The sequence below is a fragment of the Mauremys mutica genome, chromosome 5 (assembly GCF_020497125.1).
Source record: "Mauremys mutica isolate MM-2020 ecotype Southern chromosome 5, ASM2049712v1, whole genome shotgun sequence".
Classification (NCBI taxonomy): domain Eukaryota; kingdom Metazoa; phylum Chordata; order Testudines; family Geoemydidae; genus Mauremys; species Mauremys mutica.
The window spans coordinates 142,368,998-142,393,675 of NC_059076.1; the positions used below are offsets into that span (position 1 = coordinate 142,368,998).

The following is a 24,678-nucleotide window of genomic DNA, read 5'->3' on the forward strand; positions in this document are numbered from 1 at the left end:
GAAAGGCACATGTGGGAACTTCAACCACTGCTCCCCGCCACAGCCCGGCCTGAGAACTGGCTGGGCGCCGTCGGGTCCGCGATCCAGCCAGGCAGTGTAGCTGGTGCCCCCGGCGACGCAGCAAGTGCCTCAGACTGCTCCATCGGCACCCCACTTCCTGACCTGTGGCACCCCGTGTTACGCCCGCGGTGCACCCCCACCCCTCCCCCCGGGCAGCCGAGATCCCTGCAGGTCCAGTCCTGGGACCCCTCCGCTGCTCTGCGATCACATCGCAGCCTAGAGCTGCAGGCCCACCTGCTATTCCCCACCCTCCATCGCCCTCCGCCGGGACCGGCAGCACCCTGTTGCGGGGCTTCCCTGAGCCGCGCCGGCCAGTGGTGCTGAACTGTACAACACAGACACAGTCTGTCGGGGTCGGGCTGGGGCCAGCGAGCTCATTCCGCTTGTGGCCCCCCCTCCCCCACGGCACAGCTGTCCCCGGATCCCCAGACGAGGTGCCCATAGTACAGCAGTCGCTTACCCTGCCTGAAGCTGGAGTCGATGGAGAGCTCTGGGGCCAGGCCATTGGCTAGAGGTTTGCAGCTCAGGTCAATCAGCTGATTGAGGCGGAGCTTCCTGCAATAGATGGAGGCGGCTTCTGGCTCCAGCGCGATCAACAGCTGCTCCGGGTTTGCGGGGGAAACCAAGCCGGCCTGTGGAGCACGGGAAGGCAAGGGACAGAGTCGGCACGAGGCAGTTACAAGGGCAGGCGAAGGGAAAGCGGCTGCATAAGGAGATCACGCTGCTGGCTCCGTGTGACGGCAGAGATGATCGGCTTGGTTATCTGACCCACGGGGGTTCCATGTGGGTGCATGCTCCCCGCAGGGCCCCGCCTTGTGGCACCAGCGTGGTGAACCACTGAGCCGATCTGAAGGCTTCTGGGCTCAGGTTATGGATCAAAGAACCTTCCTTCTTTCCTAGGGTTTCCCCTGCTTTTCCTGCCCCTTTCCCTCCCTGCCCCTGTGGGCCCCAGGGCAGCTAATGTCTCCCATCTCACTGTGGGTTTCATAGCCTATCGCTGACCTGCGGAACTCACTGCTGCAGGACAGGCTTGGGGACAAAGCAAATTAAGTTGGTACATTTTCTAAACACAAGGGTTAGCCGTTGCCAGGAACAAGATCTACATCTAGAACGGTGCTATTCAGAATACAGCAAACCAAGGCCTCAGGCGTGCAGCTGCAGCCAGGCGTTAACGTCCCCACAGGACAGTATTGTGCAGCCACCATTTCAGTATGTGTGTTAATGTTCCCCCCAGTAGCTGGTCTGCCAAAGAGGATAAGAGCCCACTGCTGCGGCCAGCGAATGGAGTTACCCCTTTACCTCAAACAGGAGAGGCCCATGCTGTAAAGAACATGGAAATCACCAGCCTAGACCAGCCCAGGATCCATCCCTCCCAGTCCCCCGTCTCTCATGGGCAGCACGAGCTGCTTCAGAGGAAGGAGCACGAACCCTGCGGCAGGCAGATGTGGGGGACTCTGCCCCCAGGAGGGGCCCAGACACGGGCTTAAGCCCTGAAGCCGGAGGTATTACACCCTTCTAGCTCTATCTATCCCCTCGGTGCTGCCGGTCCCTGGCTCAGCCCGGGCTGGCCCGTGGTGCAGGGGCTACAACGCTCCTTGCACTGTGGGGATTTGCACCGTCTTTGGCAGCCCCGGCCACTGGCTGCTTGAGGAGACGGGATTCTGGGCTCCAGGAGCGGCTGGGGGTTTGCCAGGTGACGGGCCCTGTGGACAGGCTGCTGCGGGGTCGGGGGGGTTATGACCAGCGGCTGGGGAGGCCCCGGGGATGAGCTGCTAGGGGGTTGCTGTTGGGTTGGCCCCATGACCAGCCGCTGGGGAAGTGCCGTGGGGCGGGCCCCGGGGATGGGCTGCGGGGGGAGAGCCGTGGGGCAGGTCCCGGGGATGGGCCGCGGGGGGAGAGACGTGGGGCAGGCCCCGGGGATGGGCCGCGGGGGGAGAGTCGTGGGGCAGCCCCCTGGGATGGGCCGCGGGGGGAGAGCCGTGGGGCAGGCCCCGGGGATGGGCCGCGGGGGGAGAGCCGTGGGGCAGGCCCCGGGGATGGGCTGTGGGGGGAGAGCCGTGGGACAGCCCCCTGGGATGGGCTGTGGGGGGAGAGCCAGGGGGCAGGTCCCGGGGATGGGCTGCTGGGGGAGAGTCATGGGGCAGCCCCCGGGGATGGGCTGCGGGGGGAGAGCCGTGGGGCAGGCCCCGGGGATGGGCTGCGGGGGGAGAGCCGTGGGGCAGGCCCCATGACCAGCCGCTGGGGGAGAGTCGTGGGGCAGCCCCCTGGGATGGGCCGCGGGGGGAGAGCCGTGGGGCAGGCCCCGGGGATGGGCCGCGGGGGGAGAGCCGTGGGGCAGGCCCCGGGGATGGGCTGCGGGGGGAGAGCCGTGGGGCAGGCCCCATGACCAGCCGCTGGGGGAGAGTCGTGGGGCAGCCCCCTGGGATGGGCCGCGGGGGGAGAGCCGTGGGGCAGGCCCCGGGGATGGGCCGCGGGGGGAGAGCCGTGGGGCAGACCCCGGGGATGGGCTGCGGGGGGAGAGCCGTGGGGCAGGCCCCATGACCAGCCGCTGGGGGAGAGCCGTGGGGCAGGCCCCGGGGATGGGCCGCGGGGGGAGAGCCGTGGGGCAGACCCTGGGGATGGGCTGCGGGGGGAGAGCCGTGGGGCAGGCCCCATGACCAGCCGCTGGGGGAGAGCCGTGGGGCAGGCCCCAGGGATAAGCTGCTGGTCTGAGAGCAGGCGTCGTCCCTCCTGACCCCGCTGTGTTCTGATGCCAGCCTGGCGGAGTCCGACGCTGCTTTATTCAGCCTCAATTACACCCTGCTGTAGCCAGCTAATAACCCCGGACGCCCAACCCCTAACCCCCGCGGTCTGTCGCTCTCTCCTTCCCCCAGCTCCCCTTCCCCCTTGCTCTCCCTGCGAGCAGATCTCCCCGTCCCCACCTCCGGCCTTCACTTCCTCTGCTGATGTGGCTGTGAAACAACACCGCGAGGGGCGGGGCAGAACCGATCTGCGGCGAGGGGACTGCTCTGGCCCCAGCACAGACCCGTGTTCTCATCCGCTCGCCGGGAGCCAAGACCCAGTCAGCTGAAGCAGCAGTTTGGAGCAAGCCACAAGCAGCTTGGCAGACCCTGGGATCAAATCCTTCACGAGCCCCTGAAGGGTCATTATCTTCTCCGGGGGAAGGAACCGCAGGAGGATGTGCTGGAATGGCCCTGGGAAGTGCTAGCCCCTGGCTCTGCGGGTCAGTACCAAACCAATGGCCCAGGACCAGCCAGAGGGAGCTGGGCTCTTTCTCAAGAGCTGGGGAATCAAAGTCTTGGTCACTGGAAGTCCCTTGGCCCTAGTCCATTCTGCCTCCCTAGATGACTCCAGCGGTTTCGACCGGCGTCCTTCATCCACTGGACTAAACTGTCGTGCAGCATTGCGGCGCGTTGCTACGTTCCACCCTAGAAGTGGCTGCATGAGCCCTCTGGAGAGCCTGTCGACCAGCCTGCGCGGTGACCAAAGAGCCAGCAGAACCAGAATCCCTGATCCTATTTACTCAGTGACGGGTTCTCTGCGAGGGATCGATTGCTGGGCGGGGAGCGTTAATGGGACGCCGGTTCTAGTTTTACAGAACAGAAGAGCGGCCACACTGGGTCTGACCAATGGTCCAGCTGGCCCCGTATCCTGTCTTCTGACAATGGCCAATGCCAGGCGCTTCAGAGGGAACGAACAGAACGGGACAATTATCGAGTGGTCCATCCCCTGGCGCCCACTCCCGGCTTCTGGCAAACAGAGGCTGGGGACACCCAGGGCATGGTGTTTCGGCCCAGCTCCAGCAGAAATGCCCATGTGTTCACCAGCGGGAGCGGCTCCCCCACTCTGCTGCACAGCAGGGTCCCCGAAAAGCACTCCTGGAGCAGCCCAGGGCCCAGGGCAGAAAATGGTTTTGGTGCCCCCCAAGAAGATGAGCAAAAAAAAAAAAAAAACAACTCCTAGCTGAGCAATGTGGCACCTCTGACAATTGGTGCCCCAGGCAACCATCCTGCCTGGGCAGCTTCTAGAGACACAGGACTTCAGAAAGAAGCGACAAACTCCATCACGGCTTGGCGGGGAAGGCAAGATGGTAACTGTCTCGCTGGGTCGAGCGAGGGTGATAATAGCCTACAGGTGTCTGGACAGGGCAAGTGACACGTTCCTGCCTGGCTCATTGAACCCAGGGGCTACACCACTAAAAGCATGAACGCCACTGCTTGAGGTAAAGGAGTAACTCCCCTGGCTGGAAGCTGTAGTAGACTGTTATCCCCTAGATGCTAGAGGCATCAAAGACTCCACTCCGCTCGCATGAGAGCCAGCTCGTCCCAAGTATCTGCGAGCAGGCTTTCAAGTTCCACTCCAGGTGCTACTTTTGCAACCTTCCCCCAGGGGCCATCAGGAGGGTTTGACCCTGGAATCTTCTGCACTACAAGCACCAGCTGCTCCTTCTTCAAGTACAGGACTAACTCCATTAACGTGAGCTAGGTTGGACAAAGGCTTGGAGAATGGACTGCACGCTACTTATGGCTTTAGTCCCTGCCACTTGGGTCATTAAAACCCAACGCGAACAGCTCTCTGGAGAACATAACCTTTAAAAATACCCAGACGGGTTAGAGGAGATTGGCCATTGCAAAGAAACACCTGCCCTGGCCCAGGAGTGGGAGACAGGACAAGGTGAGACCTAATAAATCTCTGGCTACAAGGATCCTACAAATCCTTGGAAACCCCAACAAAGCCAGGAAGGGAACCGACACGAGACACCTCACCTTGTATGCAGCTTCCCTCATGAACTGCTTGGCTGGCTGTTTCCAGATGGCAGGCACTGTAATCACCCAGCGGATGGCATCTTTCTCTTGCAAAGACGGACACTGGTCCTTCAGCTCCTGGTGTAAAAGAAGCAGAAACTGATAGCCAAACCCCATGCTTCAGGGCATACAATGATGGCCTATGGGCAGGTCAGGAAGGAATTCCCCCATGGATGCCATTGTGCCACTGCATGGGTCAGGGCCAGCTCCAGGGTTTTTGCCGCCCCAAGCGGCAGGAAAAAAAAAAGCCACGATCGTGGGTGGCAGCTCCACTGCGCCGCTTTCTTCTTCGGCGGCACTTCAGCGGCAGGTCCTCCCTCCGAGAGGGACCGAGGGACCCATCATCGAATTGCCGCCGAAGAGCGTGATGTGCCGCCCCTTCCCCTTGGCCGCCCCAAGCACCTGCTTGCTGCGCGGGTGCCTGGAGCCGGCCCTGGGATGGGTGCAGTATTGGGAGACCGGCGAGTTCTTGGCCCAGGAAAGCAGCATTCCTAGTCCGGCAGGAAGGCTAATGGAATGAATGGGTCATGGAAAGAACTCCCTGCTGAGTTCGGGAGCTCCGGGGGAAAGCTGTGTTGGGTGGGGGATGCTTGCCCTGACACTGGGTCTGTTGCATCTCCTCCACGGGCTGGCGCCTTTCACCCACACAAGAGGGCAAAGCAGCCCCTTTGGGGCTCGCTAGTCCCTGGGCAAAGTCCTGCCACCCTGACTCGGAGTTAGCAGCTATTGCTCATCTCTTGATTAGTTCTGTCTGGCACGTCCCCTGGGAGCCCTCGGAGCTTGCAGCCAAATCCACAGGAGGGTGATTTCCCTGGCCCATGCCAGCTCTGCTGGGGTTTATCCCCAACCGGCAGGGATTCCACTGGGATTTGCAGCTGGCTCCCAGGCCTTTCCCCGCCCCAGGGAGCTGCCCTACCTGCACGGCGTGCTGCTTGAAGAAGCGAAGGGCGTGTGCAAACACCTCCAGCGCCTGGACCTTGTTCCCATTCACGGCTTCTAATTCGGTTTTCATGGTGAGGTCCTAGCAAAGCAAGACAAACAGCCGGAGATGGTCAAGGCCTGAGCCCTGGCCTGCCCCTAGGAGCATGCCCAGCACAGAGCAGTTAGCAGGCAGCTGGTTTCTCTGAGGGAGGGTGACAGATGTGGAAATTTCCTGCAACGTCCTTGGAAAAACATTATTGAATGAAGTGAAGTATCCTTGGAGGCCACTGTATGAAATGCAAAGGCTCTGTGTTACTGGGGCCTGGGCGACCAAAGGACTGTACTGAACCATGTGGCAGACGTGAATGGTCTTTTGGGACAATGGATGTGAAGAGCATTTCCTGGGAAACGTCGGGGGGCAGGGTGTGAATGCAGATTCCTCCCTGCCCCTGTATGGAGCCCCCCCAGCCTTCTGAAGCTGAGGAAGGGACCAATGTTTATGGATTACTGTTCCCTGACTCTGAAGATCAATGGCCCAGGCTGGGTAAAGGAAAGACTCACCTAGCAGAGGGGTGCTCTTTGTGGGCTGAGGTTGTTATGAACTTGTGCCCACAGAAAAACCCCTTGGTGGGGTCTGAAGGGCTGACTCCTGCGGCAGTGCTGCCTGGAGTTGGGGTGATCACTGGGAAGCTTATGAGCATGTACATCGGGGCTTTTAAGGCGTTTCGTATGGTTTCTCCGTGATGCTTTTACCATCAGAATAAATGTGCTTGCTCAGAAAGAGCTGGGTGGTGACCTCTAGCTGTGGGCAATGACACTGTCTGTAGCCTCTGGAGAGATAGCAGAGCGCAGGCGCTGGCCGGGTTAGGCTTGCTGAGAATAGCACAGTGGAGGCAGAGAACTCTGCAGCCTGGAAATACCCCAGGCAGGAGGGAGAGAGATGTGGGTCTCCGCCCAAGAGAGGTGATGGCTGGGGGACCAGCTGCCTTATCAAGGCAACGGAGGGGAAATGCAGGTGTCACAGTTCAGGGCAACTGTGACCGAGGGACTGTGCCAAATCCAGCACCTGGAGCACTGACAAGGAGCTGGGCACTGTGGTCTCATGAGCTGCTGCTAGAGGTTCTCATCCTCTGGGGGCGACAGTCACTTAGGCCTCCCAATTGACCTCAGCAAGAGCAGGATCGAGCCCAGTGTTTGGCCACGTGGCTAACTTCTCCGCCTGCTCGTAGCCGGAGCAAGCGGAACAGCGAGCCCGCCCAGTCGGCAGAGAGGAAACCAAACGCCCATTACCTGGAAGGTGCCGAGGTGCCCAACCCACTGGTGCTTCCGCTGCAAGGACGAGGGGGGAGAGCTACATGGAATTACCACCCCGTGTGAAGGGGAGGCGGGGCGAAAGTCTGGGGAGCGCAGGCAGGAATGAGGAGGGCTGGAGATCCACCCATAGGAGGCGCTACAGGAGTTGGTGCAAAAAAATTCCATGAGGCCACATGGCTGCACTCAGAAGTGTTTGAATTCGGCATCATGGGGAAGAGCAGGTTGAGATCCCTGCTCAGTGATAAATCTATACTTGTGGGGGCTAGAACCTAGCTCCTCCTGCTCCAAAACCCACAGGTCCCGAGTACTTGAGCTAAAGGGGGATCCGAGAGCTACAGAGGGTCTATGACACTGACTTGGTCAGTTCTGCTCCCACCCAGCAGAGGGCAGTGGGGCACATACTCCTGTCAACAGCCCCCACTGGACTACGTCAACATTTGATCAGTTATAAAAGTTGGACCTCAAAAAAATCATGAAATTTTGTTGAATTTTCCACTTCCCCATAATTAATTATTATTATACAAACTAGAGAGCTGGGTGAATGTGTTACTGAATTTTGACATTTTGAATTTTAATGAAAAAAAAAACAGCCAAAAGAGAATTTTGAAAACACTCCCTCTTCCCGCCCCCTTGTTTTTCAACCAGCGTTAGCCCTGAGGGTTATTTAACTCACCTTTCCCTTCCCTTTGCATCATAAACTGGTTACCGAATTTGCTAAACAACTCTGCAAATTCACAGCCCCCCAAAACGACAGCAAATTTGTGAAATTTAATTTTTTAAAAAATCAGTGAAATTTCACACTGGGAAAAAAGTAACAATATCGACAATCTGACTGCACTACATACATTTTTACTTTAACACTGGAACGTTTTCTAAAGCGAAAGTGAGTTACCCCACCCCACCCCACCCCATCTCATCTGCCCCCAGCCCCTCCCCTGTGTTCAGGGTGACTGGGACAGAAAGGGTTAACTTACACTAGTGCTGTGAATCTTCATCTTAAACTTCTCAAAGTAGAGCCAGTCCCGGGCTTCCTCCGGATCGAGATCGTGGTAATAATCCCTGGCCGTGTATCCGAAACTGTGAAAGGCGCCCTCTGGGGTCAGCAAGAGGCTGGTGGGGGTTTTCTGATTGGCCACTCCAGGATCACCCCCCTCCCATTTCCTGCAATGAGGACCCAGATCAGATTTAATGTCCCGCCTCTTAAAGGTGACAGGCACCATTTATAATAGCTAAGACTTCCTCTGAACTCCTGGTGGGAGTGGCTAGAAAACCCAGCCAGAGGCTCCAGGAGGGAGTGGTTGGTAATAGGGTACAGAGCCTCGCTATTATTATTATTTATTTATATTACCATTGTATTACTAGGCTCGGACCAGGATCCCACGGCGCTAGGGGCTGCACAAATACAGAACAAAAAGACAATCCCTGCCAGAGACCACTGCTACCTGCTGATAGTTGGGGGGTGAAGGGGAGGGACACAATTTAAAGTTTCACCTCCCCTGAACAGCTTGAGTCATGCCCCCCGCAGTAGCCCCCACACCCCGCCCTCCGTGGCCCCTTCCTGCAGCTACAAGCTGTTTTCTGCTGCCTCTTCCCGCGGCTGCGGCTGGCACCTTGCCAGCTCCAGGAGCTGCCGCACAACCCGGCTGGAAAACCCTGACAGAAATGGGGGGGGGGGCACGTGACCCCACGTGCCACCTCCACACGTGGCCTCTAGTCCCTGCCCCAAAGAGCTTACAGTCTATATATATATGAGAAGCGACAATGGGGGGAGTATGAGGAAACTACGGGACAATATCGGTCAGCTTAACCGTTGTGTAGGCCTCAAGGCGAAGGAGAGTTTGGAGGAGGGATCTGAGGGAGCTTTGTGGAAGTTTATGGGGAGCTCCTCCCAAGCACGAGGGGCAGCCAGGGCGAACGCACAAGGGGGCTTGTTTAAGAATTTAACAAGTAGGTGATGGCGGCTGGCACCATGGGCCGGTCGGAGGCAAGCCTCGATAGTGAAGGAGAGACGATGGGTGGGTGGGGATAGGTCATAGGGCCCCAAACGTGACCACAAGGAGTGTATGTCTGATAGAATAGGGAACAGGGAGTGGTTCAGATCTGGCCCAGGTTGGAAGACGGCCAAAAGCCAGGGCTGCCTGACAGCTGTTCAGTGGCCCGGGTCTCAAATCAGTCAGAGACTCCTCGGGACAGGTGCCCCCATCACAAATCTGGCACTAATTGGGCACCTGACTGGTAGTCTCAGCAGAACAGGCCAAAGACGGAATGAGCTGGACATGTTAGGACAAGGCAGCATGGGAGAGTCTTGCCTTATCACTGCCTGTCCTGGGGATAAAGAGAAGGACTTCGAGATTATCACCTGGCCTCATTCACCAACATTATTTTGCCTACCTACATAAGAACATAAGAACGGCCAGACTGGGTCAGACCAAAGGTCCATCCAGCCCAGTATCCTGTCTACCAAGAGTGGCCAGTGCCAGGTGCCCCAGAGGGAGTGAACCTAACAGGTAATGATCAAGTGATTTCTCTCCTGCCATCCATCTCCATCCTCTGACAAACAGAGGCTAGGGACACCATTCCTTACCCATCCTGGCTAATAGCCATTTATGGACTTAACTGGATAAATTCATGGAGGTTCTCTTTTAAACGCTGTTATAGTCCTAGCCTTCACAACCTCCTCAGGCAAGGAGTTCCACAAGTTGACTGTGCGCTGTGCGAAGAAGAACTTCCTTTTATTTGTTTTAAACCTGCTGCCTATTAATTTCATTTGGTGGCCCCTAGTTCACAAAAGCCACCGCCTGGCCAACACGGGGTCCTCCACCCAGCACCAGGATTAGAACCCAGGCTCCTTTGCTCAAATTTCTAGACTCTACTTATATGGTCCCCGCTGGCGCTTTTCGACTGCTAGGCTCAATAATTGTGAGCAAAGTGCTCTGTCATTTGGGATGCCACTGAGCCCAGCCAGAACTCTACTGATTTGAAAAAGCTCCTTAGTAAGTAACCAGCGAGAGACCCAGCGGGGTCCAGCTGGCGGCCAGAGGCGGCAGGGTGGGAGACGGCTGGGTTGCGAGGGGAGCTGCTGGGTGAACTATCAGCCAGCTGGAGGGAGGAAATGAGCAGTAACCCCACGCTGCGATGTCAGACCTCAATGAATGGCGTCTCTGCTGCCACAACAGCCCGGCCCCCTCCCTGTCTGGAGCTAGCTGGGCTGCGAGCCGTCGGCAGGAAGGATTAGGGGCAGGGACAGGAGTCTTAGAACGCGCCAGTCAGTTTGTTTATTACTTGCTAGTCCCTGGGGCACCAGCCCGGCGCTCCGGCCAAGCGTCTGTGTTCCCACCCGCGCAGAGTGCTGGAGGGAGACCTCTCCCATCCCAGCCCCCTCTCCAGCCTCTGCCACGCTGACTGCCCCTCCTTTAGCCTCTTCCACCCTGCTCACACGTCTGTGCGCCATCTCCTGCCCCCCCCCAACCCCCGTTACAACCTCTCTGGGTACGTCTACGCCACGATAAAAACCCCGTGGCACCCGGTCATGGAGCCTGGGTCGTAATGCAGACGTCCCCTCTGGCTCCTTTCCCTCAGCCTTGCAGCACCCAACTGTCTCCCTGCCCTGCCTCTGCATCCACCGTACCCCTCTTCCCCTCCTCCGCGCCCCCGGAGCCTGCTGCTGCCTCTGCTTCCTCGCCTCCAAATCCTCTGGCTTCCACTCACTCCACCCAGCTCGTCCTCACTAATGGCCCAGCCCCAGGGCCTCGTCTGTCTGGCCATTGCCTTCAGCTCCGCCACGCCCGTCTCCGGGAGTCTCTCCCCTCAGGGTTTTGTGGTGGCGTCACAGTGGATCCCGTCCTGCCTCCGAGACAGCTCCCTCAGCAGCTCTCGCTCTTCCACTCCCGCTCTCCGTGGGTGTCCCTCAGCGCCGCCCTCCCAAGCCAAGCTCATCTGCTCTCTGGCTTCAATTAACAATGATAATAGGCCATGGAAAACTCCCCCTAAACAAGGAGCCAACGCTTCTGGCTCCCGGTGGTCCTGTCCTCTGCCACGGATGGCCCCATGGTCCCAGGTGAATCTATCTGGCCAACCTGTAAGCCTGGCCCATTGTTGAAGACTGCCCCGCTGTGCATACCTGGAGGTTGGCTGCCCTCAGACCAAGGGCCTGACCTGCTCTGTCAAAGCAGTCGATGTTTGGGAATAGGCACCTCTGGTGAGATGCAGAAAAGTCCCCTATTTGTCCACCCTGGTTGCTATTGCACAACTGAAAGGACCTCACACACCATCTGCCTCTCTGGGGGTCAGGGGCTTCTGCTGCTGCGGCTGTCAGGATTTCTTGGATCGTTTAAAGCAAGAGGCCCTAACTGCTTAGAAACCTGAGCTAGGATCTAGCTCCCGAAGGATGGATGGTCTTGTGGTTGAAGCACTGTACGGTGACTCAAGAGATCTGGGTCCCAGTTCTGTCACAGATCCTCTCTGTGAACTTGGACACGTCACTGAATCTCCCTGTGCCTCGGTTTCCCCATCTAGTCAGCCCTATGGTGGTAAGGGCCATGCAAGTGGATAGATAAGGTGGTGTAGCAGCGTTGTCTTGGCCAGAGTCCTGTTGTTTGTTTTTGGCAACTACCTGAAGGAGATATTGATAAATACATGGGCTGAGGACATCCGGGGATGGCCGGGTTGGGGAGTACAAGAAAAAAATATATGGAGATATACCAACCTCACAGAGCTGGAAGGGACCTTGAAAGGTCACAGAGTCCAGCCCTCTGCCTTCACTAGCAGGACCAAGTACTGATTTTGCCCCAGATCCCCAAATGGCCCCCTCAAGGGCTGATTTCACAACCCTGGGTTTAGCAGGCCAATGCTCAAACCGCTGAGCTATCCCTCCACCTGTAAACCAGCTGCTGAGTCTTAACTGAGTTGTCCTGAATAAATAAATTATTCTGTGGGGGTGGGGGGGAGCCCATCATCACAGGGCCTGCTGACTAGCCACACGGGGGCTAACCTGCTCTGGGTCAGTTCATAAACAGATGTACAGGGCTCTCGCGCAGTGACTGCATCCCCCACCCTCCGTCCCGCAGCCTCTAACGCTCACTTCACTCATCGGGCCCAACGTGCACCTTCCTGAGCTCGGCCTACACCCTCCAGGAGCTCAGAAGATGGCGGAACCCGGCAGAGAGAGGAGGAAATGGCGTGTCGGCTCGAGACGGGCCCAAGCCATAACGTGGGGCCTTGGAACCCCAGAGTCAGGGGTTGTTGGGTTCAGCCCATTAGGGCTCATTATTAAATTAGGGTCCAGCTTCCAAAGCCTCTGGGACTCATGGGGAATTCGGAGCTAGTGGCTTTCAGTCTCTAATATTGGCAGGGGGTAGGAAGCAGAGAGAGGAAGGTTTGTCCTAGGGTGACCAGACAGCAAGTGTGAAAAATAGGGATGGGGGTGGGGGTAATAGGAGCCTATATAAGAAAAAGACCCAAAAATCTGGACTGTCCCTATAAAATTGGGACATCTGGTCACCTTAGTTTGCCCAGCGGTTGGAGCCCTAATCTGGGATCAGGAAACCTCTCTGCTTTGCGATAGGCTTCCTATGGGACCCGGGACAAGCCTCTTAGACTCCAGCCGTCCGCTAGGGAAGACAGCACTGCCCTGTCTCGGGGGGGTTGGGGGGTGCCCGGATACTGCGGTGAGGGCCAGGGCAGGGCGTAAGCTGGAATGAAGCTGGGACTGAAAGCACCGCCCCGTTAGAGCCCTGATCGTACATCTGGCCTGGCAGGACGCTGGCAGCCCAGGACAAGCTAGCCATGGTGCTTGGCTCCTCAATAAAATATGCAGAAAGCAAGAGACGATTCCCCCCATCGAGACGAATAAGGCACATGAGGGACCATCCTCCGTGGCCAGTGCAAGCTTGATCCCCAACGCTTATTCTGCAGGGCGCTGACTCCCACTGGTGCTGATCCCAGCCTTACACACACCTCAGCTAGCAGGTATTTTCCTTTGCTTAATGTTGTCCCATTATTCCCAGTTATCCCCATCCTGGTCCCAGATTCTCTCTGGTCCCCGGGATGCTGTGGGAGGACGCACAGCACTGGGTCTGAGGGAGGGACGACTCAGTGATAGGGAGAAGGGGAAAACCATCCAACGGGACAGGGTTAACAGAGCAATCCTATTCCCCAGCTGCTTTGGCGACCCTGCTAAAGCCAGTGGGTGCAGAGAAAGGCCGACATCCACCCACTGTAGCCCCCCCCAAGCCATCCTCCCGCAGAGCGACAAGTTACCTCATCATGTGAATGGCCTCGGGGTCGTTGGAGAAGCTGAAGGCATAGCCGCTGGAGGTCGTGCCAAAGTCAATGGCCACCACCACGGAGAAGGAAGTGGGTCGCTGCGCCCGGGCTTCGTTCCTCTGAAACACCACAAGGATCATTAGGAGCAGCCAGACCGGATCAGCACAGGGTCCATCGAATCCCAGCTCTTGTCATGAGCACTGGCCAGTGCCAGCTGCTTCAGAGGAAAGTGCAAGAAATCCCACAGTACGTGGTTACGGGGTAACCTACCCATGGGGAAAGTTTCCTACTGAGTCCCAATAGTTGCAGGTCAGTTTATGCCCTGAACTATGGGGGCTTATATCCTGTCACAACCTTTGGGGTTGTCACTCCTCACAAATGTAACTCTGGATGTTCTCATTAGCCATACAAATGTCCAATCCCCACCCCCCCCTTTAAAAAAAATCTAACAGATCTGGGTTTCACTGGGATCTTGTGGCAATGAGTTCCACAGGTTAACTTTGGAAGGTAAACAGAGGATTGGGGCTAGGGCTGGAGAAAGAGGAACTCTCGACACTGCCTAACTCCCTGCACCTCCTGTTGGAGCTGACTAGAGGGTCTGTCATGTTTATTATCAGAGAAAGGCCTGAGCCAAGCCACCATAAAATGGATCCCTCCCAAACTTTGGAAGAGTTTGGACCCAGATGTGAACGTTGTTGGTCAGACTCATCTTCAGTGACCTCAGGTACATAAAGACGTCTCTCCCCTGCGGGACGCCTACCGCAACTGAGCCTTTCTCCCGTTGAATAACGGAAGATATTGTTGATGTCGTTATGTGGCTATTGAAGCTTCATAAACAATTAGGATTTGCCTGACTGGTGCGCCTGAACAGACCATCTTGTACAGTATTCTGTCTCCAACAAGAGCCAGTGCCAGGTGCTTCAGGGGAAGGCATAAGACCCCCAATGCAGGCAACTGCCAGACTGTCCCATGCAGGAAACGTTCCTTCCAGATGCCAGCTAATGACCACTTTATGCCCTGAGGATGAGGATTGGTAGCCCTCATATCAGGTGTCTGACCTGTTCTGTCAAAGCACTCAGTGTTTGCTGATAGGCACCTATGGGGAGATACTGAAGGGGCCTTTCTGTCCACCCCTCACCCTGCCCCACACCTCCAGGATCTTTGCCAGGCTCAGGAGATTTCACTGCTGCTGACGTGACCTCCCGCCCATTCTCTGACACTGGGCCACTTCATCAGAGAACTGGCCCACAGTGTGCAGTGGGGCCGACCAGACCATGCCCTACGGCCAGTAATTTGGTAGCTGGGCCAATTCAACAAGGCCGTGGATGGTGGCAGAACATGGCCGGAGAAGGAGTGGAGCAAAGAACAATTCGATGGCCACGATCCAGGAGCTGCACCCCAGGGGTACCCCAGATGACCCGGCGGTGGCGTTAAAGGGGTTCTGTGGCTTACAGGTGACTGGGAGGGCGTGAGCGGCGCGATGCTGAAGCTTTCATGGTGCATTCCTGGGGAACTGGGTGGGGACGGCGTCTGAGAGCTCTCGCCGTTTGTACCTGGCAAACAAACAGAATAAGGATTAGAACAGCACTGGATCCATTCCTGCGAACCGCCAGCACCGTGGCGAAGGCACCGGGCCCTGCCAGTGACTCATGTGACATTAGGCCCGTTTACTGCTCCGTCTCCCCACCTGCACCGGGGAGAACAATGGGCCTTGTAATGTTCTCTATCCCCTGCTAGTCCCCTGACCGTATTCAGGGTATGTCTTCACCGCACGGTTAGCCCAGGTGATTGGCACCGGGTCTGGGCACCAGGTTAGCCTTGCCTGGGTGTGCGCATGCACGCTACAAAATCCTACCCATGTTACCGTGCCCTCACCGTTTCTGCGCTTGCCCGTGTGTGTCTGGGGGCATATCCCACAATTCTTTGTGCTCAGACGCTCTAGGGTTCTTTCCCAGTCAACAGCAGAAGAACTTGTCTCTCCTTTGGGGGGAATTGTGGGAAGTCAATGGAGGACTATCAGCACTCCAGTGATTTTTGCATTTGTGCTGCAAAGCAGGCAGGTTCCAGATTGAGTTAAAGCAGGGCCTGGGCTCTAACCCCAGTGGGACCAGAGAAATCAACTGTGAGAAAAAATTCAGACAGATGAAAACCAGGAGTCCTTTAAGAAGAGTTTACTAGATGGCCAAAAAAACAGGATTCCATAACTTTGGGTAAAATCCAATCTTGGTTAAGAGGGGAAGTGAAGACAGCAGTTAGAAATAATAACAAATGGAAAAAAAGGGGAAGTATATAGTTATTAATATATAAATTAAAGACTACAAAGTGTATAAAATTGATAAGGGAAGCTAAAGACATCAGGAAAAAATCCATGGCAGGCAGGGCTAAGGACAATAAGAACGGTTTTTTAAAGTATATCAGGAAAAAAAGGAATCTCAGTAATGGTACACGCCCATTACTAGATGGGAATGGTAAAGTTGTTAACACTGAAACAGAAGAGGCAGAGGTGTTCAATAAATATTTCCATTCTCTAGTTAGCAAGAAGCAGGATGGTGCACTCGTATTATATTAGGATAAAATACTTTCCAGTCCATTAGTAACTACGGAGGATGTTAAACAGCATCTACTACGGATGAATGTTTAAAAATCAGCAGGCCCAGCTAACTTTCACCCAAGAGTCTGGTAAGAGTGGGCCAAGGAGATCTCTGACCCGTTTCTGTAAATTTCTGATAAATCTTGGCATACTGGGGCAGTTCCATAAGCCCGCAAGAGTGTTCAAAAAGGACAAGTGGGATGACTCAGGTAATTAAAGGCCAGTTAGCCTGACATCAGTCCCAGAAAAAAGAATGGACGGTTGATACAGGATTCAATCACTAAAAACGAAAGGATGGCAATACAATTAATGCCAGTCAAAATGGCTTTAGGGAACCTAGGCCTTGTCAAACAAAGTTGATCTCATTTTTGGTGAGATAAGTTTTATTGATAAAGGTAACTGCTCAGATGTAATACACCTAGACTTCTGTAAGGCCTTTCACTTAGTACCACACAACATTCTGAGTAAACAATTAGCACTATACAACATCAGCAAAGCACATGTTCAAATAGATTAACATCCTGCTTTGAGCAGGGGATTGGGCTAACATCCTGCTTTGAGCAGGGGATTGGACTAGATGACCTCCTGAGGTCTCTTCCAACCCTAATCTATGGTTCTATGATCTGGCTAATTGATAGGTGTCAAAAAGTAATTGGCTAATGAGGAAGCATCATTGAATGGGGGTGTTTCTTGTAGGGTTCCACAGAGATTGGTGCTAGGCCCAATGCTGTTCAACATTTTTATCAATGACCTGGAAGTAAATAGAAAGTCACTGCTGATAAAATTTGCAGGTGACACAAAGATTAGAGGAGTGGTAATTAACGATGAGGACAGGGCAGACATACAAAGCGATCTGGATCATTTGGTAACCTAGGCTCATTCAAACAAAATGTGTTTTAATATAGCGAAATGCAAGGTCATACATCTAGAAATAAGGGATGCAGGCCCACCCCTCCAGCATGGGGGACTGTGTTCTGGACAGCAGCGACTCTGAGAGGGAGTACGGGTCAGAGTGGGCTAATGGGATCCTTGCATGGATACACAGGGCAGTGGGCAGCAGAGCAGGGAGGTGATTTTACCTCTGCATATGGCATTGTGGAGACTGATACTGGAATACTGCATCCAGTTCTGGTGTCCACATTTGGAAAAGGGGCGTTGAAAGTTGCAGAAAAGAGCCAGAAAAACAATGCAAGGGCTGGAGAAAATGCCGTAGAGTGAGTGACTTCAATTGATCAACCTGCTTAGCTTATTAAAAACAAGAAGATTGAGAGGTGACTTGATTACAGTCTATAAGGACGTTCTTTGGGGAGAAAATACCAGGTAAAGGGCTCTTGACTCTAGCGCAGGAAGGCAGAACAAGAACACGGGCACAGTTTTTTAACAGTGCGGGTGATTAACCATTGGAACAAACATGGGCGGTACATGAAACCCCCGTTCGGGGAGGCGAGCCCCTGCCCTTTCTGCCTGAGGCCCCACCAGCTCCCGATGGTGGACGGCGGACCCCCGCCCCAGCCGCCCCAAGTCCTGGCCTGCTGCCTTCCCCACTCCCCAAGCTACTCTGACCAGCCCGAGCCCCAGCCCCAGCCCCCACTGGCTTTGCGGGAGAGGCTGAGTGAGGGTGGGAAGAGGAGCAGTGTGGGCAGGGCCCTGAGGGACGAGTGGGACGCAGAAGTGGGGCCTCGAGTCGGAGCGTGGACGAGGCCACGCCTGGTTGTGTGGGGCGGCTTAGCCGCCCCTGGCCAACAACTCCCACCGTTTAGGGTGACCAGATGTTCCGATTTGATAGGGACAGTCCCCAGTTTCTTTGTTTTTTTCTTATATAGGCACCTATTACCCCCCAACCCCTGTCCCGATTGTTCACACTTGCTGTCTGGTCACCCTACCGCCACCCCTGGGAACAAACTACTAAGGGAAGTGCTGGGTTCTCCATCTTTTGGAGCCAGACTGAATGTCTTTCTGGAAGAAGCTTTAGTTCTTAGTCTCAATGCAGGGTACCTGGGGGAACCTCACTGGCCTGTGCGATACAGATGGTCAGATCAGATGATCTAATGGCGACGTCTGGTCTTAAAATCTGCGACAGTAAAACCGCGATTTCACGAGCACCCGTCCGACGAACGACCAGTTCGTCGAGTCACGTTTCCAGACGGAAAAGAAAAAAAACCACGCAACAAAGGTGACGTCGCTGCAGGACAAGCTGACACCCCTTCGCGTTCCGATGCCGTCGGTGCACTGAAATGGCTTGGCGGCGGGTTGAGGGCCGAGAAGAAAGCGATGTGGTGTGCCGTACGGCAGTATATGCACTCAGCCCTCTGTGATTGGAGATGTTCGGCTTTATGAGCTGCCGATGTTGTGAATTCCTCAAGCCCCACCGGGTTTGTAAAACAGGAGCTCTGTTGTGATTAAAATTGATGCAACTCTCCCCTCCCTCCACACACACCCAAAACTTGGAAGCTCGAAGCCGTCTCTGGTTATTATGACCCCCCCGTTTTCATGCTCTAAGGTCACTAGCTCACCAGCTACCCGCTAGTAGCTAACGTTTGTCTCCAGCAACGCCGGAGTTGATGCTTAAAGAAAGAATAACGACTGGTCCCTGCAGAACTGCCTGGTCTGTTTGTCCACCATCAACTCCAAGCCACCCGTCTCAGCACGGAGTCCGCACAGATGGACGGCGCCAGCCCTAGGGGGGTTTTGCTGCCATTTCTGCCCCCTGCCTCTCCGCCCGTCCCTTGCGCATTCTGATCCCCCCCTAGGCGGAGGTAGGCGATGGGATACGGCTGACCCCCAGCACAGCGAGATCCAGGGACGGCGGGAGCCCCAGTAAGCTCTGTCTGCTGGAACTGCAGAGTGACCAGCCACGCTCCGCCCCCGCCTGCCCCGCCGCACTGCTCCGGGCGCATGGTTCCAATTAGGAGCGAGAGTTAATCCCCCTGCCTGGGAGAGCACTCGCTGGCTGACAGTCTCCAGCTGTTGGCCCGGGGAGACCGGGGAGGGGGCGGGGCTGCCTTTCACTTTGCCACTTGGCAGCCGCCCCTGCCAGTGGGGTCTGGGGGCTGCACTCAGCAAAGAGCCGTAACAGCCCCAGGCTTTGTCTGGCCACGGGCCCGGGCGGCAGAGTTCACAGCTGGGCTGGGCTGGGGAAAGGCAGCCGCAGAGCATGGAACCAAACGGCTATAAAACGGGGCGGTTGGCACCCTGGGTATCAGGTTGGGCCCAGCCTCAGCGTCGACGACCCTGAAGTGTGATCGCAAATCGGAGCCAGAAGATGGGCCCCGGTCTGATTCCCATCCTGCCAGGTGAAGAGTATCCCGTCCAGTGGCTCTCCTGATCCAACGAGGCCGAGAGTGTTTGTATCTCTGGTTCTGCCCCGTTGCTGGCTGGCTCCACCGAGGGTTGCCAATTTTCCAATCACACAAAACCGAACATCCCTGCCCCGTCCCTTCTCCGAGGCCCCGCCCCTTCTCCGAGGCCCCGCCCCTTCTCCGAGGCCCCGCCTCCTGCTTGCTCCATCCCCCACTCCCTCCATCGCTCACTCTTCCCCACTCTCGCTCACTTTCACCAGGCTGGGGCAGAGGGGTGAGGTGCAGGAGGGGGTGAGGGCTCTGGGGTGGGGCTGGGGATGAGAGGTTTGGGGTGAGGAGGGGGCTGCAGGCTGGGGCAGTCAGGCAGCTCTGCGCAGTGCCTTCACGCCCGCAGGCACCGCCCACCCCCCACAGCTCCATTGGTCACAGTTCCCGGCCAATGGGAGCTGCAGAGCCGGTACTGGGGCGGGAGCAGCATGTGGAGCCTCCCAGTCTCTGGCCATCCCAGCGCCTAAGGGCCACCGGGACCTGGCGGCTGCTTCCAGGAGCTGCCTGGAGCTACGGCAAGGAGGGAGTCTGCCTTAGCCCCAGGCCCCCGCTGTGCCACTGACGACTTTTAACAGCCAGTCATCGGTGCCAACCAGAGCTGCCAGGGTCCCTTTTCAACTGGGCGTTCTGGTCGAAAACCGGACACCGGGCAACCCTAGCTCCACCTAGCGACAGGGGGATTGTCAAAGATCTGCAGACCATGCCCTATACAAAACAAGACCAACATCCGGATGTGTTAGGGTTGCCAACCCTCCAAGATTGTACTGGACTCTCCGGGAATTAAAGATTAATCTTTAATTAAAGATTATGTCATGTGATGAAACCTCCGGGAATATATCCAACCAAAACTGGCAAGCCTAGGATGTGTCTCCGACTGCTCCCACCCTGCTGGGGGAAGGGAACAGTTCTGGCTATGCCCATCTCAGCATCGCTAGGCCTGGCTGCGGATCAGAATGTAGGACGCTTATCTGGGATTCAGGACGGCAAAAACATCAAACTCCAGGAGCTTAGAACCCATCCAACCAGTGACGCCAGCTTAGGATCAGCAGAGGTTTTGGCTCAGAGGAAAGAAAGACTTATTTTTTCCTCACTGAACCACACAAGCTTAGGTCCACCTCCTTCCACTGGCCAGAGTGAGGCAGTTCTAGTCCAGGGCGGGGCAGTATGGCCTAGCGGGTAGAACTGCAGGCTGCGGTCTTCTGCGCTCTCATCCTCGCTCTGCGACACCGATTCAGTGAGTGCAAGTCACACCCCTGCTACGTGCCTCAGTTTCTCCACCTGTAATACAACCTCCGTGGCGAGGCTCAACACATTTAAGTTCGGGAAAGTTCTTCAAGCCTTGTCAGAGGCTGCCCATGAGACGCGTGTCCCTGGGGAAGATACTGACACCCTTTCCCTGCCCCTGAAACCAGATCTGACTCTAGCGTCCCCGGGCAGAAATCAGCAAACGACAAATAAAAGTGCCAGGGAAAACCGCGAGCCTTTGGGAGCTGCCTGCCGCAGTCAGACACAAACAGCGCTGGCATTTCGGGGGAGCGTTGCATCTATTGTACTTCTGTGGCCACCCATCGCCATAGGACGAGTGCTTGAACAACCTGTGATGTATAACACCTCTATAACGCAGGGCAGTGCCGGCGTCCTTCCACAGATGGGGAATTGTGGCCCAAGGAGACTAAATGCCTCGCCCAAGAGCAGGGCACTGAATCGAGCTTTGCCAAGTTTTAGGTTAGCGCCCTGCTCTCTGGATCGTCTCCCCCTCTCCGTAACGGCTGCTGGCTGAGCGCTGAGCCCGTGGCATGTATCTGGATCGCTAGCTGACGGGTGCCAGGCATCTCCCAGGTTAATCAGCAGAGCGGCTGCAGAAGCAGAGTTTGTACTTTTCCGAACATTGCTCTCCGAGTCCTTCTGGGATTCGTTACAGACGCTCGCTACCGCCTGGGCCTGGAATCACTGCTTGAGAAGACACGGCTTCATTCCATTTGTGCCTGTTTTCTAAGTGGGTTTCACTGTCGCCCGTGTCCGGGGCATTAATATTTGATTTTAAACAAAAAGGAAAGTCAGTCAGGACTTTTTAATTTAATGGGAAGAGACCAGTGGGAACTGTGCGGGGCGTCAGGGATGAATTAGGAAATGCTTTAATAAACCGTTGCTTTGAGAGCTAGAGAGTCCATGAAACAATTTTGTCTGGGGCGGTGTCTCCTCAAACAAACTGCATCGCAAAGTGCTGTGCGGAGTTCTGGTAAATAATCTAATTGCTGAGCTAAATAATAAATAATATCAAACCAACTGCATTGCAAAGCGCTGTGCGGTGTTCTGGTAAATAATCCAATCGCCGAGCTAAGTAAGAAATCATACCGGCGGGCGGAGAGAGAAATTTCAAAGGGGCGCAGTGAGCTTTTCAGCAGAGCGTCTGCAGTGAGATGGGACTCGGTAAAGGGCCTGGAGGTTGTGGGAGCTGCAGAGAAGAGGGGGTGAGATTGTGTGATGGGGACGGAGAAAAGGTTGGTTCTGGCCGAGAGAGCGAGGAAGGAAGGACAAAGAGGACAGTGGAGCAGGATGGAGCAGGTGGGTTTTCAGAAAGGTGGGCAGCTTCCTGTTTGATTCTGAAAGGAGGAGGCAGCCAGCTAAGGTGGTAAGGACAGGAACTCCTGCTTCTCTGTGCATGGGAGAAGGCGGGCTGGACACTGGAGAATGTCTGCCTGGATCACTAGCACAGAGAGGGCACAGCTGAGATTGGGGCTGCGCCATGCTGAGCTCTGCACAGGTCCATCGTGGGAGACAGTCTCTTCCCCAAGCAGCTCGCAATCTAAAGAGGCAAGGGAAAGGTGATAGCCCCTATTTTACAAATGGAGGGGAAGGCACAGAAAGAATAAGGCCACGGTTACAGAGGGTATCTATGCCCGAGCCAGGATTTGAACCCAACTTTCCAGAGTCCTATGCTAGCACTTTAGCCACAAAACTCCCTTTCCTTTTATTGCTGCCAAGTACCTGCAGCTCCCGCTAGCTTCAATGGACATGGCAGGCTTTGGGGCTCAGAGCCCAACACACCAACAATTGCAGCTAGCAAGGGATGTGAAGGGTAACAAGAAGGGTTTCTACAGGTATGTTAGCAACCAGAAGAAGGTCAGGGAACGTGTGGGCCCCTTACTGAATGCGGGAGGCAACCTAGTGACAGAGGATGTGGAAAAAGCTGAAGTGCTCAATGCTTGTTTTGCCTCTGTCTTCACAGACAAGTTCAGCTCCCAGACGGCTGCACTGGGCAGCACAGTATGGGGAGGAGGTGAGCAGCCCTCAGGGGTGAAAGAACAGGTTAAGGACCATTTACAAAAGCTGGACATGCACAAGTCCATGGGGCCGGATGCGCTGCAACCGAGGGTGCCAGGAGCGCCGCCAGCTTTTTTGCCGCCCTAGGCAGCGGAAGGTCCCGCCCCCGAAATGCCGCCCCTGACAGAGGTGGTGGAAGGTCCAGCCGCCGCGGTCGCCGCTCCCCAAATGTTAGCATCCTCAGTGACCGCCTAGGTCACCTAATGGGTTGCGCTGACCCTGGATGATGCTGAGGGAATTGGCGGATGTGACTGCAGAGCCATTGGCCATTATCTTTGAAAACTCGTGGCAATTAGGAGAGGTCCAGGACAATTGGAAAAAGGCTAATGTAGTGCCCATCTTTAAAAAAGGGAAGAAGGAGAATCCGGGGAACTACAGACTGGTCAGCCTCACCTTCGTCCCTGGAAAAATCATGGAGCAGGTCCTCAAGGAATCAATTCTGAAGCACTTGGAGGAGAGGAAGGTGATGAGGAATAGTCAACATGGATTCACCAAAGGCAAGTTATGCCTGACAAACCTGATTGCCTTCTATGAGGAGATAACTGGGTCTGTGGATATGGGGAAAGCAGTGGATGTGATATATCTTGACTTTAGCAAAGCTTTTGATATGGTCTCCCACCGTATTCTTGCAGCAAGTTAAAGAAATATGGATTGGATGAATGGACTATAAGGTGGATAGAAAGCTGGCTAGATCGTCGGGCTCAATGGGTAGTGATCAACGGCTCCATGTCTAGTTGGCAGCCAGTATCAAGCGGGGTGCCTCAGGGGTCTGTCCTGGGGCCAGTTTTGTTCAACATCTTCATTAATGATCTGTATGATGGAATGGATTGCACCCTCAGCAAGTTCGTGGCTGATACTAAGCTGGGGAGAGAGGTAGATATGCTGGAGGGCAGGGATAGGGTCCAGAGTGACCTAGACAAATTGGAGGATTGGGCCAAAAGATATCTGATGAGATTCAACAAGGACAAGTGCAGAGTCCTGCACTTAGGACAGAAGAATCCCAGGCACTGCTACAGGCTGGGGACCGACTGGCTAAGCGGCAGCTCTGCAGAAAAGGACCTGGGGATTACAGTAGACGAGAAGCTGGATATGAGTCAGCAGTGCGCCCTTGTTGCCAAGAAGGCTAATGGCATGTTGGGCTGCATTAGTAGGAGTGTTGCCAGCAAATTGAGAGAAGTGACTATTCCCCTCTATTCAGCGCTGGTGAGGCCACACCTAGAGTACTGTGTCCAGTTTTGGGCCCCCCACTACAGAAAGGATGTGGACAAATTGGAGAGAGTCCAGCGGAGGGCAACAAAAATGTTAGGGGGCTGGGGCACATGACTTATCAGGAGAGGCTGAGGGAACTGGGATTGTTTAGTCTGCAGAAGAGAAGAGTGAGGGGGGGATTTGATAGCAGCCTTCAACTACCTGAAGGGGGGTTCCAAAGAGGATGGAGCTCAGCAGTTCTCAGTGGTGGCAGATGACAGAACAAGGAGCAATGGGCTCAAGTTGCAGTGGGGGAGGTCTAGGCTGGATATTAGGAAACCCTATTTCACTAGGAGGGTGGTGAAGCACTGGAATGGGTTACCTAGGGAGGTGGTGGAATCTCCTTCCTTAGAGGTTTTTAAGGTCAGGCTTGACAAAGCCCTGGCTGGGCTGATGTAGTTGGGGTTGGTCCTGCTTTGAGCAGGGGGTGGGACTAGATACCTCCTGAGGTCCCTTCCAACCCTGATATTCTATGATTGACTGGCCCACAAGACAGTAGTGATGCATCCCAAGCATCTGCTACATTACAGAAGGCAAGTAGCTGTCAAGCTCTTTCACTCTGCTGATCCCTCTCCTGGGCCATTTTCTCTGCATATCTCCCCCCCCCCCCCCACACACACACACCCTGCTGGGTTCTCAAAATATTCCATCCAGGCAGGATTCTGCAGGGCATGGCTGTAGAATATTTCCTATGGTAACATTTCTTATGGTGGCTACAGGCTCTTCCGGCTCGTCTTCAGGCTGGTTATTAACTAGAGACTAAGCCAGCACTGTGAACCTTGGCACAACAGTTTGAACCCCACCG

The 24,678-nt window shown here is 55.4% G+C and overlaps 1 protein-coding gene across 1 annotated transcript in view; it reads right to left on the bottom strand.

The window, feature by feature from the left end:
- LOC123371212 (heat shock 70 kDa protein 12B-like) overlaps positions 1-24,678 on the bottom strand; it is a 54,901-nt gene that overhangs the window by 22,174 nt on the left and 8,049 nt on the right. The window contains exons 3-8 of the mRNA XM_045018539.1: positions 14,817-14,917; positions 13,359-13,483; positions 8,075-8,261; positions 5,782-5,886; positions 4,827-4,943; positions 521-692 (exon numbers count right to left, since the gene is read on the bottom strand). Coding sequence (XP_044874474.1) covers positions 521-692; positions 4,827-4,943; positions 5,782-5,886; positions 8,075-8,261; positions 13,359-13,483; positions 14,817-14,917 — 807 coding nt within the window. The remainder of the gene's footprint in view (positions 1-520; positions 693-4,826; positions 4,944-5,781; positions 5,887-8,074; positions 8,262-13,358; positions 13,484-14,816; positions 14,918-24,678) is intronic.